At 50.0% G+C, this 13913-nt stretch overlaps 1 protein-coding gene across 1 annotated transcript in view; it reads right to left on the bottom strand.

The window, feature by feature from the left end:
* Positions 1-2142: 2142 nt before the first annotated feature.
* The window catches only part of ACAP3 (ArfGAP with coiled-coil, ankyrin repeat and PH domains 3), a 35080-nt gene continuing 23309 nt past the window's right edge, over positions 2143-13913 (bottom strand). Inside the window, exons 9-24 of the mRNA XM_063176753.1 lie at positions 13614-13688; positions 13145-13156; positions 12880-12992; positions 12332-12383; positions 11547-11647; positions 10769-10880; positions 10051-10259; positions 9618-9687; positions 9413-9507; positions 8747-8967; positions 8298-8402; positions 7369-7461; positions 6506-6726; positions 5875-5984; positions 5254-5364; positions 2143-5128 (exon numbers count right to left, since the gene is read on the bottom strand). Of these exons, the coding sequence (XP_063032823.1) occupies positions 4981-5128; positions 5254-5364; positions 5875-5984; positions 6506-6726; positions 7369-7461; positions 8298-8402; positions 8747-8967; positions 9413-9507; positions 9618-9687; positions 10051-10259; positions 10769-10880; positions 11547-11647; positions 12332-12383; positions 12880-12992; positions 13145-13156; positions 13614-13688 (1848 nt within the window). The 3' untranslated portion in view covers positions 2143-4980. The remainder of the gene's footprint in view (positions 5129-5253; positions 5365-5874; positions 5985-6505; positions 6727-7368; positions 7462-8297; positions 8403-8746; positions 8968-9412; positions 9508-9617; positions 9688-10050; positions 10260-10768; positions 10881-11546; positions 11648-12331; positions 12384-12879; positions 12993-13144; positions 13157-13613; positions 13689-13913) is intronic.

The following is a 13913-nucleotide window of genomic DNA, read 5'->3' as shown; positions in this document are numbered from 1 at the left end:
AATGCTCTGAAAACAGATTTTGACTATTTTTTTAAAAATCCCAGATTTTTGTGTGCCATTCAGTGCCCCACAGCTCAGCCTGGAGAAGGAAAAGGGGTTAAAAATGCAGATTTTGGTTAATCCAGCAAGAAACCAAGCTGAGAAGAAGGAGGGAAGGAGTTTTTATCCAGATTTTTATTAAGAGTGCTTCAAGAGACCAGAGAAAGGAGAGGGGAAAAAAGGCAGAGAGCACAAGAAAGAGCTTTGGAATTGTACAAAGGTGATTACATAGAGAAAATCTGAATTTCCAGAGGTGCAGGGGGGGAAAGGGTTAAAAAATCCTGGTGCAAAGAGAGCGGGGAGAGAGGAGAGCAGGGGTGGGAGTTTAATTTTATTTACAGCGAGGGCAGAGCCTTGGGCTGGCCAGAAACCTCTGAGATGGCAAAAACCCCTGTGAGATAGCCAAAAAAATGTCTGAGATGGCCAAAACCCCTCTGAGCTGTTCAGAAACCCTCTGAACTGACCAAAAAACATCTGAGGTGGCCAAAACCCTCTGAGATGGCCACAAAAATGTCTGAGATGGCCAAAACACCCCCCTAATATAACCAAATAAGGCTTCTGGCCTGGCCAAACCCCTCTGGCCTGGCCCAGGGATCTCTCCCTGTCCCCGTGGTGGCCCCAGGTGCCACCTCTGGGGACAGCAGCATCTCCAGCCAAACCCCTCCGTGCTGGTGTCCCCTCCCGGTGTCCCCAGCCCCATTCCCAGCGGGAACTCCGGGCACAGCCCAGCCCGGCTTGAGGAGCCCATTCCCAAGTGAGCCCCGTTCCCATGGAAATGGGGACATCCCACCCATCCTGGAACCTCCCCAAAGCCATTCTGTCCCTCAGCCCCTCCGTCCCCAGGGCTGTCACCAGCTCCGTCACTGGTGTCACCTCCCGGCCCCTGCTGGCTCTGAGAGGGACACAGGGGCAGGGACAGCAGCAGGAATTGCTGAGAAACCCCAGGACTCCAAAATTCCAGCCAGGAACTGCCGAGGAACCCAAAAATCCAAACCAGGAATTGCTGAAGAACTCAAAAACTCCAACCAGGAATTGCTAAAAAACTCCAAAACCAGGAATTGTTGAGAAACCCAAAAATTCCAATCAGGAATTGTGAGAATCTCCCAAACCCAAACCAGGAATTGGTGAGGAACTCAAAATCTCAACCCAGGAATTGCCAAGAAACTCCAAAACCCAACCCAGGAATTGCTGGGAAACTTAAAAATTCCATTTTTCCAACCATGGCAGGAATTCTGTGCATTCCCTGAGCAGCTCCTGGGGTTTTTTTGCACAAATCACAAATTTTCTGCTGTTCCTGATCCTCATTTTGGTATTTCCTGATATTTTTGATGTTCCTGATCTCTCAATCCCAAAATCCTCCCTCCAGTTCTCTCCTGGAAGCTGCAGGATGATTAATTAATGATCAATTAATTAATTTGATGATCTCAGAGGTATTTTCCAACAAACAATTGCATTTGATGCCTGGCCCAGCTCAGCTTCTCACACCTGGATTTTTGGTTAAAGGCATCAAATCTTCCAATCCCATTATTTTTTAAAATTTTTTCCTTTAAAATACTCCAAGAAATTTCCCAGCTCGGAGGCAGCAAGGCTGGAATAACCTGAAAAAACCCTGGAATATTGAAAGTCCCAGCTGGAATCAGAGATCCAAACCCAGACTGGTTCCAAGTCCAGGCACTTGGGTTAAATAGAGAAAAATTCCCCCAGATCCCAAAAAGTCCCAAGGATGGAGGATCCTGGGTGAGGGGTTTTAACTTTTAAATTCCTCCTGTTAAATGTGGTTAAATCCAAGAGAAAACACTCACACCTCCTTGGAAAAATAAAAAATAAAATAATAATAAAAAAAGATAATCTAATTTAGGGCATCAAAATCTTCCAACCAGGATGGTACAACACAAATCCAGCTGCATTTCAGGCAGGAAAAAACAACAAAATGTTCATTTTTTCATCCCCCTCAGAGCCTGGAAATGCTTAAATTTCAATTTGAAAATTGAAATTTAATTTTCTGCGAGCCTTCCCCACTCTCCCCTCCAAAATTTGGAGCCCACACCCCACCAGAACCCCCCCAAGGAGACATAAAAGTCCAAGAAACACAGGAAACAGGGAGAAGTGCATCCTTAACGTGTTTTTCCTGGAGAAAGTTTTGGTTTGGGGACTGCAGGGTGTTTGGTTTATCTCAAATTTTGAGGCTTTGAATCCGTGATGGAAACAGAAAAGGAAAAAGGGGGGGAAGGGAGGAAAATTGGGATGAGGGGAAAAAAAAAAGAGGCAATTTTGGAAAAATATTCCCTAAAAACGCTACGGAAAAAATCCTGACATTAAATACAGACCAACTGTATTGAATAAAAATTGCACTAGTCCTCTGGGCACATCAATAATAAGAATAAATTAAATACTTAAACAATTCCACTGATTAAAAAAGACAGCACAAAACCCATAACAAAAGAACATAAAACCCCCCAAAATACTGTCAGGTAGGAAAAGTGCACCAAGTTGCTTTTATACATTGAATCTAAATATTTAAAGTACCAATACAATGTTAAATAAATCCATTGTCTTGCAAGATGCTGCCTTTTGCATCGGTATTTACATTTTTTTTCCAACTTCATGTACTTCAGCAGTGAGTCTGAGCTTCCAGGGTGCAGCCTGGCCAGGATTTGTGGCCAGAATTCCCAGAAAAAGTGAAATAAAATGACCCAAAAATGGAAGCTGTGGTTTTTCCTCGGTTCTCCAAAGGATCAGTTGGGTTTTGAACTCCTCCTAAAAAAGCTGGGAAAAGCAGGGGGGGGTTGAAAATCAGTTTGGAGTTGCTGTACAGGTTAAAAAATTCAAATAATTCAAATTATGGCCGTGCTGAAATCCACGAGCAGAGCAGAGTGTGAAATTGTCCTGGTGAAAATTGAAAAGTGGTGAAAAATGGTGGAAATTCTTCTTTGCTCTCAAGAGTGAAGAAATTCTCCTTTGCTGTCAAATGGGGAAAATTCTCAACTCTCAAATGGTGAAAATTCTCCTTTTTTCTCAAATGTGAAAATTCTTCACTCTCAAATATGAAAATTCTCCTTTGTTCTCAAGAGGGAAGAAATTCCCCTCCACTCTCAAATGGTGAAAATTCTCTTTTGCTCTCAAATGAGGAATATTCTCCATTCTCAAATGTGAAATTCTCCTTTTTTCTTAAATGTGAAAATTCTCCTTTGCTCTCAAATGGTGAAAACTCTCTTCCACTATCAAGAATGAAGAAATTATTTTTTCTGAAATGATGACAATTCTCCTCCACTCCCAAATGTGAGAATTCTCTTTCCTCCCGAGAGCTCTGAAGGACCCTGAAGGGTTTGCACGGCTCGAGGGGGAATCAGCACCAAGCGCTGCCCCAGGGCTGGGGGCAGCACCAATGGGGAGGGAATTCCTGGGATGGGCCAGCCCCAGGCTGGGACCCAGCGGGGTTTGGGCTCCGGGGGCTCCTCAGGGATCTGGGGTGTCCTGCTGGAGCCAGGCCGGGGTTTCGGGTGGGTTCGGGAGCAGGATCAGCTCCCAGCCCCATCCCAACTGTGCCAGGAGCAGCCAGGACGGGGATCCAAAATCCTGACAGAACCTGACCCCAAATCCTGCCCCCAAATCCTGACAAACCCTGGTGCCAGCTGCAGCTGGGGACATTGGGAAAGTCTCCAAGCTCCAGCCAGGACTCCAGAGCCCCCTGAGCCCCATAAACCCTCCCAGAACAGGGTGAGACAGCAGCAAAGTGCTCTGAGGAGAGCCACGCTCCCTAACTGCAGCTGAGAGAGGAAAAAAAAGGAGAAAACCACAAAAATTCTGCTGCTCCTCAGAGCTGGGGAGCTCCAAAGCTGCTGAGCTGCCCCAGCACATGGGGTAGCACAGGGGGGATTCCTGCAGGTGGAATTTCCCCCATGGAGACCTGCAGGGAACCCAGAGGAGGCAAATTCCCCATCCCTGGGTGGGATTGGAAGAAGATTGGGATTAGAAGTGGTTTGGTTGGGGTGTGGGGGCGTGGCGTGGGCTCCGTGGTCTTGAGGGTGACTCCCAGCCTGGGGATTCTGGGACAATGGGATCTGGGATTCTGTGATTCTGTGAAATTGCACCGAGCAGCTGGAGCTTGTTCCCCTCCCTGCCCCGAGCCCATCGCCAGCGACAGGGATCAGTGCTGCTGCTTCCAGGAATTCCAGTGGGGCTGGAACCCTTCTGGGTATTCCAGTGGGATGGGAATCCTTCCAGGAATCCCGCAGGATGGGAATCCTTCTGGGAATTGCAGGGGGTGAAGCAGGGCAGCTATGGCTTTGGGCAGCCAGCAGCCAGGGCAGCAGTCGAGGGGAGCGTGGCCGGTTCAGTCCTGAGAGCAGCGACGGGCGAGGAGCTGGAGATCCTGAATCCTGATCCAGATCCCAATCCTGATCCTGATCCGGCTGGGCCTCCGGAGCATCCCTGCCCCAAATCCAGCCTGGAGGGCACCTCGGGGCCCTCCCAGGGCAGAGCAGGCTCCAGCCACTATCCCTGCCAGAATTCCAAGCCAGTTCTTCAGGGAGAGCTGTGTCTGCTCCTGGTGTTGGTGGCTCTCCCCTGGTCACAAAAAGTTTTTCCTTTTCTTCTCTTTTTGAAATTTTTTTCCTTTTTTTGTTGTTTTTTTGTTGTTTTTTAACCTCTAAGCTCATGTCCCACACTTACAACGCACTCCATGGTCATACCCTGGGGAGGCTCCTACTCCAAAAACACCCTCCAAAAAAAAAAAAAAAAAAAAAAAAAAAAATCAGCCATCCAGTAGTCAAGCATGAGAACTCAAACCCCACAAGGAAAAACCCCCTGAGGGCAGCTCAACCCTCGGGGTGTGCAGGCATCACAACCAGACCAACCAGCAGGGAAAACACCGAATATCCAAGGGTGGGGCTCGCGGGGACCCCGCCCGGCTCCAGGCCGGCCGAGGGCACCGGGCTGTCCCTAACACTCGTCGATGTTGAGGCTGATGAACTCCTGGATGCATTTCCTGTACTGCAGCTCCGTGGGGCTGTTGCTGGGGTACTGGCCGGGCTGCCCCAGGGGCCCCTCTGCCTCCCGCATCTCCTCGTTCATGCGCGCCAGCCGCAGCCTGCAGGGGACAGGAGGGTGGGTTATTCCTGCCCCTGCTGGTTCCCAGTATTTCCCAGTCCCCAGGCTGTGTTTCCCAGTGTCTCCCAGTATCTCCCAGCATTCCCCAGCCCCGGTGGCACTCACAGGGTGACGATGTCGGCGTTGGCCGCGCTCACCGCGATGCTCAGCGGGTCCTGCCCGTCCCCGTCCGGGGTGTCCTGGGTGGCCCCACGCTTCAGGAACAGGCACACCTGCCTGGGGAGGAAAGGAATTACAAAATTCCTGAATTCCCAAATCCCTAATTCCAGCCCTATGCTTCAGGAACAGGCACACCTGCCTGGGGGACAGGGAGCCTCAGGAAAGGAATTTGAGAGTCACAGAATTCCAGGTCCAAGGAACAGAATTTCAGCTCATCATCCTTATCCCAGCTTGTTCCAACCTGCTCTTGGGCACTTCCAGGGATGGGGAAGCCTCAAATTCTCTGTGAATTCCACCCCAGCCCTTCCCCACCCACCCCAGAAAAGATCCCACCCCAATCTCCCACCTCACCCTGCCCCGTGCCAGCCCCGAGCTGCATTTGCATTTTCCAGCTGGATTCCCCCAGATCCTGAGGTTTTGTGCTCTCCAGGTGGGAATTCCCCGCAGGAAGCAGGGATGGGATGGGCGGCAGGGATGTGGCAGGTAGGTGGCAGGGATGGGTGGCACTCACCTGGTGTGCCCCAGGTAGGTGGCAGGGATGGGATGGGATGGGATGGCTGCACTCACCCGGTGTGCCCCAGGTAGGTGGCGTGGTGCAGTGGCGCCCGGCCCCGCGCGTCCCGCTGGTTCACATCGGCCCCGTTCTGCAGCAGGAACTCACAGGCCAGCAGGGAGCCCTGGGAAAGGGGCAAAATGGGGAAAAAAACGGGAATTTCCACTCAGTTCAGCCAGACTGGACAACTGAGAATTTCCATATCAAATTCCCAAAGGGCATTTCCACATCAATTCACCCAGACCAGACAATTCCAAAAAGGGAATTTCCACCTCAGTTCAGCCAGACCCAATTTCCATAGGGAATTCCCACACTATTTCACCCAGACCCAATTTCCATAGGGAATTCCCACACCATTTCACCCATACCTAATTCCCAAATGAATTCCCACTCCGTTTCACCCACACCAGACAATTCCCAAAGGGAATTCCCACACCAATTCACCCACACTGGACTACTCCCAAAGGGAATTCCCACACCACACCAGACGATTCCCAGAGGGAATCCCCACACCATTTCACCTGCACTGAACAGCTCCCATGCTCCAGCCCCCTACCCCAGATCCCAAACCCCTCACCCCGCTGACAGCTGCATCAGGGGGGTTTTACCTCCCACCCCAGATCCCCAGCCCCTGGGGACCCTCACCCCGCTGACAGCCTGCATCAGGGGGGTTTTGCCCTCGTCCTCCTCGTTGGCCCAGTTGACATCGGCTCCGTGGGCCAGGGCAGCGGCCAGCAGGGGCAGGTTCCGGCTCTGGGCGGCCCGGGACAGAACCAGCCCCGCCGGCACCTCCCGAACCTCCTCCAGGTCCGACACCTCCTGCTCCAGCTCCGCCTCCCCGCTGGAGTCATCCGACACCTCGCACTCTGCTCGGATGGAGAGGGGAAGGAAAAAAGGGGGGAAAGCGGAAAAGGAGAGGGAGAAAAAGCAGAGGGAAGGGCAAAGGGAGAGCAAAAGGGAAAAGGGCAAAAGGAGAGCAAAAAGGAGGGCAAAGGGGAAAAGGGAGAGCAAAGGCAGAAAAGTCAGCCCAAAGTGTCTCAGTGCATTTTGGATGGTCCCCCATGCCATCCTGGTCATCCACGCTGCCTAAGAGAAGCTGGGCCTGGCATTGTTTGTGGAGTTCTGCCTTTTATTGGGGGAAATTCCATGAGAAAATATAGAATCCTGCACTGGGTTGGATTGGAAGGGCTGCCAAAATTTATCCCAGGGTGCTCCAACCTGACCTTGGGCACTGCCAGGGATGGGGCAGCTTCTCTGGGAAACCCACCCCAGCCCCTCCCCATGCTCAAAGGGAAGAACTCCTTCCCAAAACCCTCAAACTCCTTCCCCAAAACCCCATCTAACCCTGCCCTCCAGCAGGACTCAGGTTCTTGATTAGATAGAAAAGTTCTGCTTTCCCAATCAACTCCTCAAAACCCCTCAGCCCAACTCTATTGAGAGCTCCAGCCAAGAAGGTTCTGGATAATGCCCTCAGCCCTTCCAAGTGCCACCCCCCGTGTGCCACCCACCTTCCTCGGTGACGCTGTCCACCACGGAGCCGAACACAAGCGCGTCGCCGCTGCCGTCGGTGCTCCCGCCCAGGCCACTGTCACTGCTCAGACCTGCGGGGCCAACAGGACACAAACCACGGCCACCTGAACACCCAGCCCAGAGCCAGGCCTGCCCGGGCTGCTCCTCCCCCGGGAGAAGGTCACAGAAAACACAGAACCCACAACATCCACAGAACCACAGAACTCATCCACAGAACCCACAACATCCACAGAACCCATCCACAGAATCAATTCATCCATCCATCCATCCACCCACAGAATCAATCCACAACATCCACAGAATCCACAGAATCCCCAGGTTGGCAGACACCTTCAAGATCGAGTCCAACCCAGAGCTCAAGAGTCCAACCCCAAGAGTTCAACTCAACCCTGGCACCCAGTGCTGCACCCAGGGATGGTGACTTCAGCACCTCCCCAGTTCCTGGGAATTCCCCCAAATTCACAGAATTCCACCAAATTCCCAGAATGACCAGGTTGGAAGAGACCTTCAAGACCATTGACCCAACACCTCAACTCAACAGAGAGTTGAACTGGGAGGGAAGGGAGGGGCTTCCTAAGAACCTTTCTAAACACCCAAAATACCAGAAATTTCTGACCAAAGTTATCCCAGAGTTCTGATAGCTGGCAGAACCTTCCTAAGAACCCAAAATGTCACAAATTTCTGACCAATGTTATCCCAGATCAGGCAGAACCTTCCTAAGAACCAAAAATTTCAGACCAACATCATCCCAGAGCAGCCAGAACCTTCCTAAGAACCCAAAATCTCACAGATTTTAAACCAAAGCCACCTCAGAGCAGCCAGAGCCCTTGCTATCACAGCCTCTCTTGCAGAGGTAAAACCGAAATCCATTAAAAATAAAAATCAAGATCTGTTTCAGAGTACTTACTGCGAGGGCCGGAGCCGGCGCCGGTGTCGAAGTAGGAGAAGAGAGAGTCGAGCTCGTCGGGGCAGAACAGAGAATCCCGGCGGAATTTCCTCTCCAGGGTGGCTGCTGCTTCCCAGGGAAACTCAGAATTAATGGCCAGCAAGGGAGAGCCTTCCCCAGCTGGAGCTGCACACAGCATGGCGGGGCAGGGGTTCCCTGGTTCCTGCTGGCATTTCCTGCATTGCCCCCCATGTTTGGTTTCCAGGTTCCCTCATGGCTCCCCACCTGAGGCCAGCATGGCGGGGCAGGCGCTGCCCAGTTCCTGCCGGTATTTCCTGCATTGCCCCCCATGTTTGGTTTCCAGGTTCCCTCATGGTTCCCCACCTGAGGCCAGCATGGCGGGGCAGGCGCTGCCCAGTTCCTGCATTGCCCCCCATGTTTGGTTTCCAGGTTCCCTCATGGTTCCCCACCTGAGGCCAGCATGGCGGGGCAGGCGCTGCCCGGTTCCTGCCGGTATTTCCTGCGTGCCGCGGGCGCCCGGGAGCCGCTGCTGTGCCTCTGGCACTTCTTGACGCACCAGCGGCGCCGCTTGGGCTCGGCCTCGGCCTCAGCCAGCGTCTCCCCGCCCGGCAGCTTCTTCAGGAACTTCTTCTCCACGTACTTCACCTTGATCCAGGCCTCCTTGTCCTGCCTGAGGGAGGAGGGCAGCACAGAAACAGTAATTTAGGGGATTTGGGAAAAGCCACCATGAGGGGATGGAGCTGCTGCTCTGGAGTGTGGACAAATCCACCTGATGTCTAAAATTCCAATTTCCCGGACTTTAAAATGAGGCATTTGCAGCCCTCTGAAGGAATTGAGTTTGCCCAAAGCCACGATGAGGAGTTGGAGTTGCTTCTCTGGGCCTAAAATTCCTATTCCACCTGAGGTCTAAAATTCCTATTTCTCAAACTCTAAAATGAGGCATTTTGAGGTCTCTGGACCTGCCTGAACAGAAGGAACTGGGTTTGCTCAAAGTCACCATGAGGGGATGGAGCTGCTGCTCTGGGGCGTTTTGTCCACCTGTTTCTCATATTTCAAAAAGAGTTTTGAAGTTCAGGTTTTCCCTGAACCTGCTTTTCCACGGATTTCGGGCTCACCTGGAGCTCCCTGCTGTTGGTTTCTTCAGCCCCAGCTCCTCACACTGCGCCTCGTAAATCTGGTTCATGGTGCTGTTGCCCAGCTCACACATCAGCTGGAAGTGAAATTCAGGGAGGGAATTAAAGGCTCAGGGGAGGAATTCTCCCCTTTTCCAGGGAATCCCTGGATTCCCAGCGTTTCTCCCTGGGAAAATCCAGCACTCACTTTCAGCAGCTCTGGCTCCCAGGAATCCAGCGTGAGGGATCGGACCTTGGAGCAGTGAACACCCAGGCTCCTGTTCAGCCAAGAGGGAGAAAATCCAGAAATAATTACAATCCCACAAGCCCAGAATTTCCCTAATGAGTTCTGAATTATTTCTCTGTAATTCCAGCTCTGCCACTTTTCCTGGAATCCTGCACTTCATCCCTGACCATTTTTCCTGGGAATCTTTTAATCCTTCCCGGGCTTTTTTTCCTGGGAATTTTTTAATCCATCCCTTCCCATTTTCCCTGGGATCCTGCCCTCCATCCCCAGCCATTTTTCCCAGGATTTTCCCCTGGAATCCTGCCCTCCACCCCTGCCCATTTCCCCAGGATCCTGCCCTCCACCCCAGCCCATTTTCCCCACTATTTCCCGGGATCCCACAGCCCAGCAGCACCTGTGGATGCCGGAGCACTCGATGCAGAGCAGGATGCCCAGGTTGATGCTGGCCCAGCGGGGATCTGGCTGCCCACAGTCACAGCACTGCTCGTTCCCAGGGATGCTCTGCACCCTCTGCAGGATCGGCTCCCCCTTCCCGCCCCGCTCCCGCGAATCCGTGGCTGAGTCGATGCTGCTGGTGGAGGGGGAGGCTGTTCTGTCCAGCCTCTGCAGGGAAAAGCAAAAAATCAGGAGATGAACACCTGCAGCACCTCCAAAAACTCAGGAGATGAGCACCTCCAATAAATCAGGAGATTAACACCTGGAGGAGAGCAAACTCAGCTTGGTTTGGAGTGGCTCTAAAGGAGGGGGATGATATCTTAGTGTTGGATTAAGTGATTTTCTTGAGATGGGGTAACTGAGAGGTGTTTTAAAAACTTTCATTTTATTTTCAGAGTGAGATGTTATAATTTAATTATTACAATTAGAAGCTAACTGTTTTTTAATTACAACATACTCTAAGTGTTTTTTGGCTTATTAGCTTTTGTTACACTATGTTGTAAATGCTTATCTCAGTGTTTGCATATACATGTACAAGATTGAGTGAGCTTTCTGCCAGATTTTGAGAATTCTTTTTACAAATCAACTTCCTACATCTCCCCCTCTTTCCTGAGCTGTATAAAGTATTAAAAAGTCAGTAAAAGGAGCAGTTCCAAGCCTTCCTTCCCAGGGCTCACCTCGATGTAGAAGCAGTCGGGGCTCTCGCGGTAGGCGGAGGCGATGCTGGCTTGCACAGCCTGGATCCAGGCCTGGCGCAGCTTCTCCGAGTCAGCCTGCAGCATGCAGCTCCTGCAACGGGGTGGGGAGAGCCAAAAACACCACCAGGGCTTGGGGTGAGGCTGCTCCTCCTCATCCTCAGCACCGGAATTGCAGCAGGGCAAAAATTCACCCCACAAGGTTGGGAGGTTCCCACTACAAAGCTTCCAGGTAAAAATCTACCCCATAAGGTTGGGGGTGCTCCCACTTCAAATTTTCCAGGTAAAAATTAACCCTGTGATGTTGGGGTGTTCCCACTCCAAACTTTCCAGGCAAAAATTAACCCCACAAGGTTGGGGTGTTCCCACTCTGAAGCTTCTGGTTAAAACTTAACCCCACAAGCTTGGGGTGTTCCCTCTTCAACACCTTCAGGTAAAAATTTACCCTTTAAGGTTGGGGTTGTTCCCTTTCCAAACTTTCCAGCCCCACAAGGTTGGGGCTTTTTCCCACCCCAAATCCTCCAGATAAAAATGAGCCCCACAAGGTTGGTTGAACAGCCAAAGATGTTCCCCCTCCAAACTTTCCAGCCAAAATTTACCCCTTAAGGTTGGGGTTGTTCCCTTTCCAAACTTTCCAGCCCCACAAGGTTGGGGCTTTTTCCCATCCCAAAGTTTCCAGGTAAAAATGCCTCCTACAAGGTTGGACAGCCAGAGGTGCTGCCACTCCAACCCAGGGATCTGTGGGGAGCCCCAAACTCACTTGGTGGGGGACACAACCTCGAAGCAGAACCTCCTCTCGATGTCCTCGCAGGGCTTGACCGTGCAGAGCCTCAGGTCCTCCACCACCACGGTCAGCACGTCCTGGGGACACAGCGGGGCCTGGAGGGGCTTGGGGGGCTCCTGGGGCCAGGGCACCACTGGGAAACTCCTGCCCAGACCCTCCAAACTCTTTCCTAAATCCTCCAAAGTCCCCCCCTGCCCAAACCCTGCAAATTCCTTCCCAAAACCTCCAAATTCCTTCCCAAAACCTCCAAACTCTTTCCCAAAACCTCCAAAGTTCCCCCTGCCAAAACCCTGCAAATTCCTTCCCAAAACTTCCAAAGTCCCCCCCTGCCTCAAGCCCTGCAAATTATTTCCCACCTCCTGCAAATTCCTTCCCAAAATCCTTCCTGCCCAAACCCTCCAAATTCCTTCCCAACACTTTCAAAGTCTTTCCTGCCTCAAACCCCCCCCAAGGCTTTCCCAAGCCCCCCAAACTCCTAACCCAACCACCCAAAATAATTACTTAATAAGTAATGATTTAATTAATAATTATTTTACAAATACATATTTAATAAATATTTATTCCATAAATAATTACTTAATAAATAATTATTTCATAAACCTTTGCTGCTTTTTTCCTGGAGCCCACTCATGGCCTTGCTGTCCCCTGATCCACATCCCTGCTCCTCCCCAGCCAAGCAGCTGGTTAATGAACTAACTAATTAAGTAATTAACCAATCACTTGGTTCATCCCCTGCTGTCACCTGGGGCAGCTGCACTGACCTTTAGCTTCTTCTGGTAGACCAGCTGGCTGTTCTGGATGGAAAACCATCTCCTGAGGGGGGACAAGCACACAGACAGACATCAGCACCTCCCCATTAAAAATTCCAATTTTCATTAGGTTTTGAAATAAATCAATAAAATAAAATAAATTAAATAAATACATTAATTAAATGCTTTAATGGACTGTTTACACACAGAAATTGCCTTTATTTGCATGGAAAAAATTAATTAATTAAAAAAATTAATTAATTCCATAAGATTGGGGTATTCCTTTTCCAAAAAGGTTTGGAATTAGAGTTGTTTGAAAGGGTTGGGTAAGGCAGGGAAGAGTGCAGAGCCTCAGCCCCAAGATCAGGTGAAATTTGAATTATATCAGTTAATTGGAATATGTTAATTATGAATATCATCATTAATGTATTTATAATTAATGAATTGTATTTATTTATTCTATTAAGTATATGTAATTTAAATATAAATATAAATATTTATTTGATTGCTAAAATTAATATTTCAATTAATTGGAGTAATTATTTGGAATAATTTCTCACCTGTTCCAGGTTTTGAAGGCGTTGCTGGCTCTCTTGAACAGGTACCCCTCCATCACCACCCCGTTGGGGGCATCCACGTTGAATTCCACCTTGGAGTCATCGTAGGAGAAATCCTGGGGAGAGGAAAGAGACTCAGAATGACAGGCCCCAGGGGATCAGGGTGGAGAGGGGTTAATAAAGCAAGAAAAAGGGTCAAATCTGCCAAAATGCCAAAGTTTTGCACAGGATTTCTGGGATCAGGGTGGAAATCCAGGTGGGAACTCACCTGCAGGAGGGTCTGCAGGGCCAGGCAGCAATGCAGGGAGAAGAGGAGAGAAAGAAAAATAATTAAATTAATTTAATTTATTATTATTAACAGTAATTCATTATTTATTCCCAACCTTCAGGCTGGGAATCGTTGCCAAGGGTGGAAAATCTGAGATGCCTCAGATTCTATTGTGAGAACAAAAAGAAATTTATTCTATTTAAATTCTGCTTATTTTTTTTATTTTGACTTGAATATTAAATGTAGGATTTACATTTAAATTTGAAAAGAAAAAGGCAGGAAAATCAGGAAAATCCTGAATTTGAGGTGGCCCCAAGGCTCTCAGGGATATCCACAAAAATCAGAAAAATCAGGAAAATCCTGAATTTGAGGAATCTGGAGCTGCCCAAAAGCTACGAGGGACATCCAGAAAAGTCAGGAAAAACCGGAATTTCCAGGAAAATACTGAATTTGGGAATTTGGAGCTCACCCTCTGCTGGATCAGGGCGTGCTTGTGCTCCATCTCCCTCTTCTCCACGGCTGAGTCGATCACCAGCTGGTCCAGCTGGAAAAGCAACGGGGGAAAATCAGGATGGAGATGGAGAGGATGGGGTGGGACAGAGATATCCTGGGCCCAAAGCACCAAAAAGGGAGGAAAGGGGGAAAAAGCGGGGGGGAAAAGAGGGGAAAAGGAGGGAGGAAAGGAGCAGGGAAAAAAGAGGCAAAAAGGGGAAAAAAGAAGGAAAGAAAGAGGCAAAAAGGAGGGAAAAAGGAGAGAAAAGTAAGGCGG

The sequence above is a fragment of the Melospiza melodia genome, chromosome 26, assembly GCF_035770615.1.
Source record: "Melospiza melodia melodia isolate bMelMel2 chromosome 26, bMelMel2.pri, whole genome shotgun sequence".
NCBI lineage: Eukaryota > Metazoa > Chordata > Aves > Passeriformes > Passerellidae > Melospiza > Melospiza melodia.
This window is presented reverse-complemented; position numbering and strand designations above follow the sequence as displayed.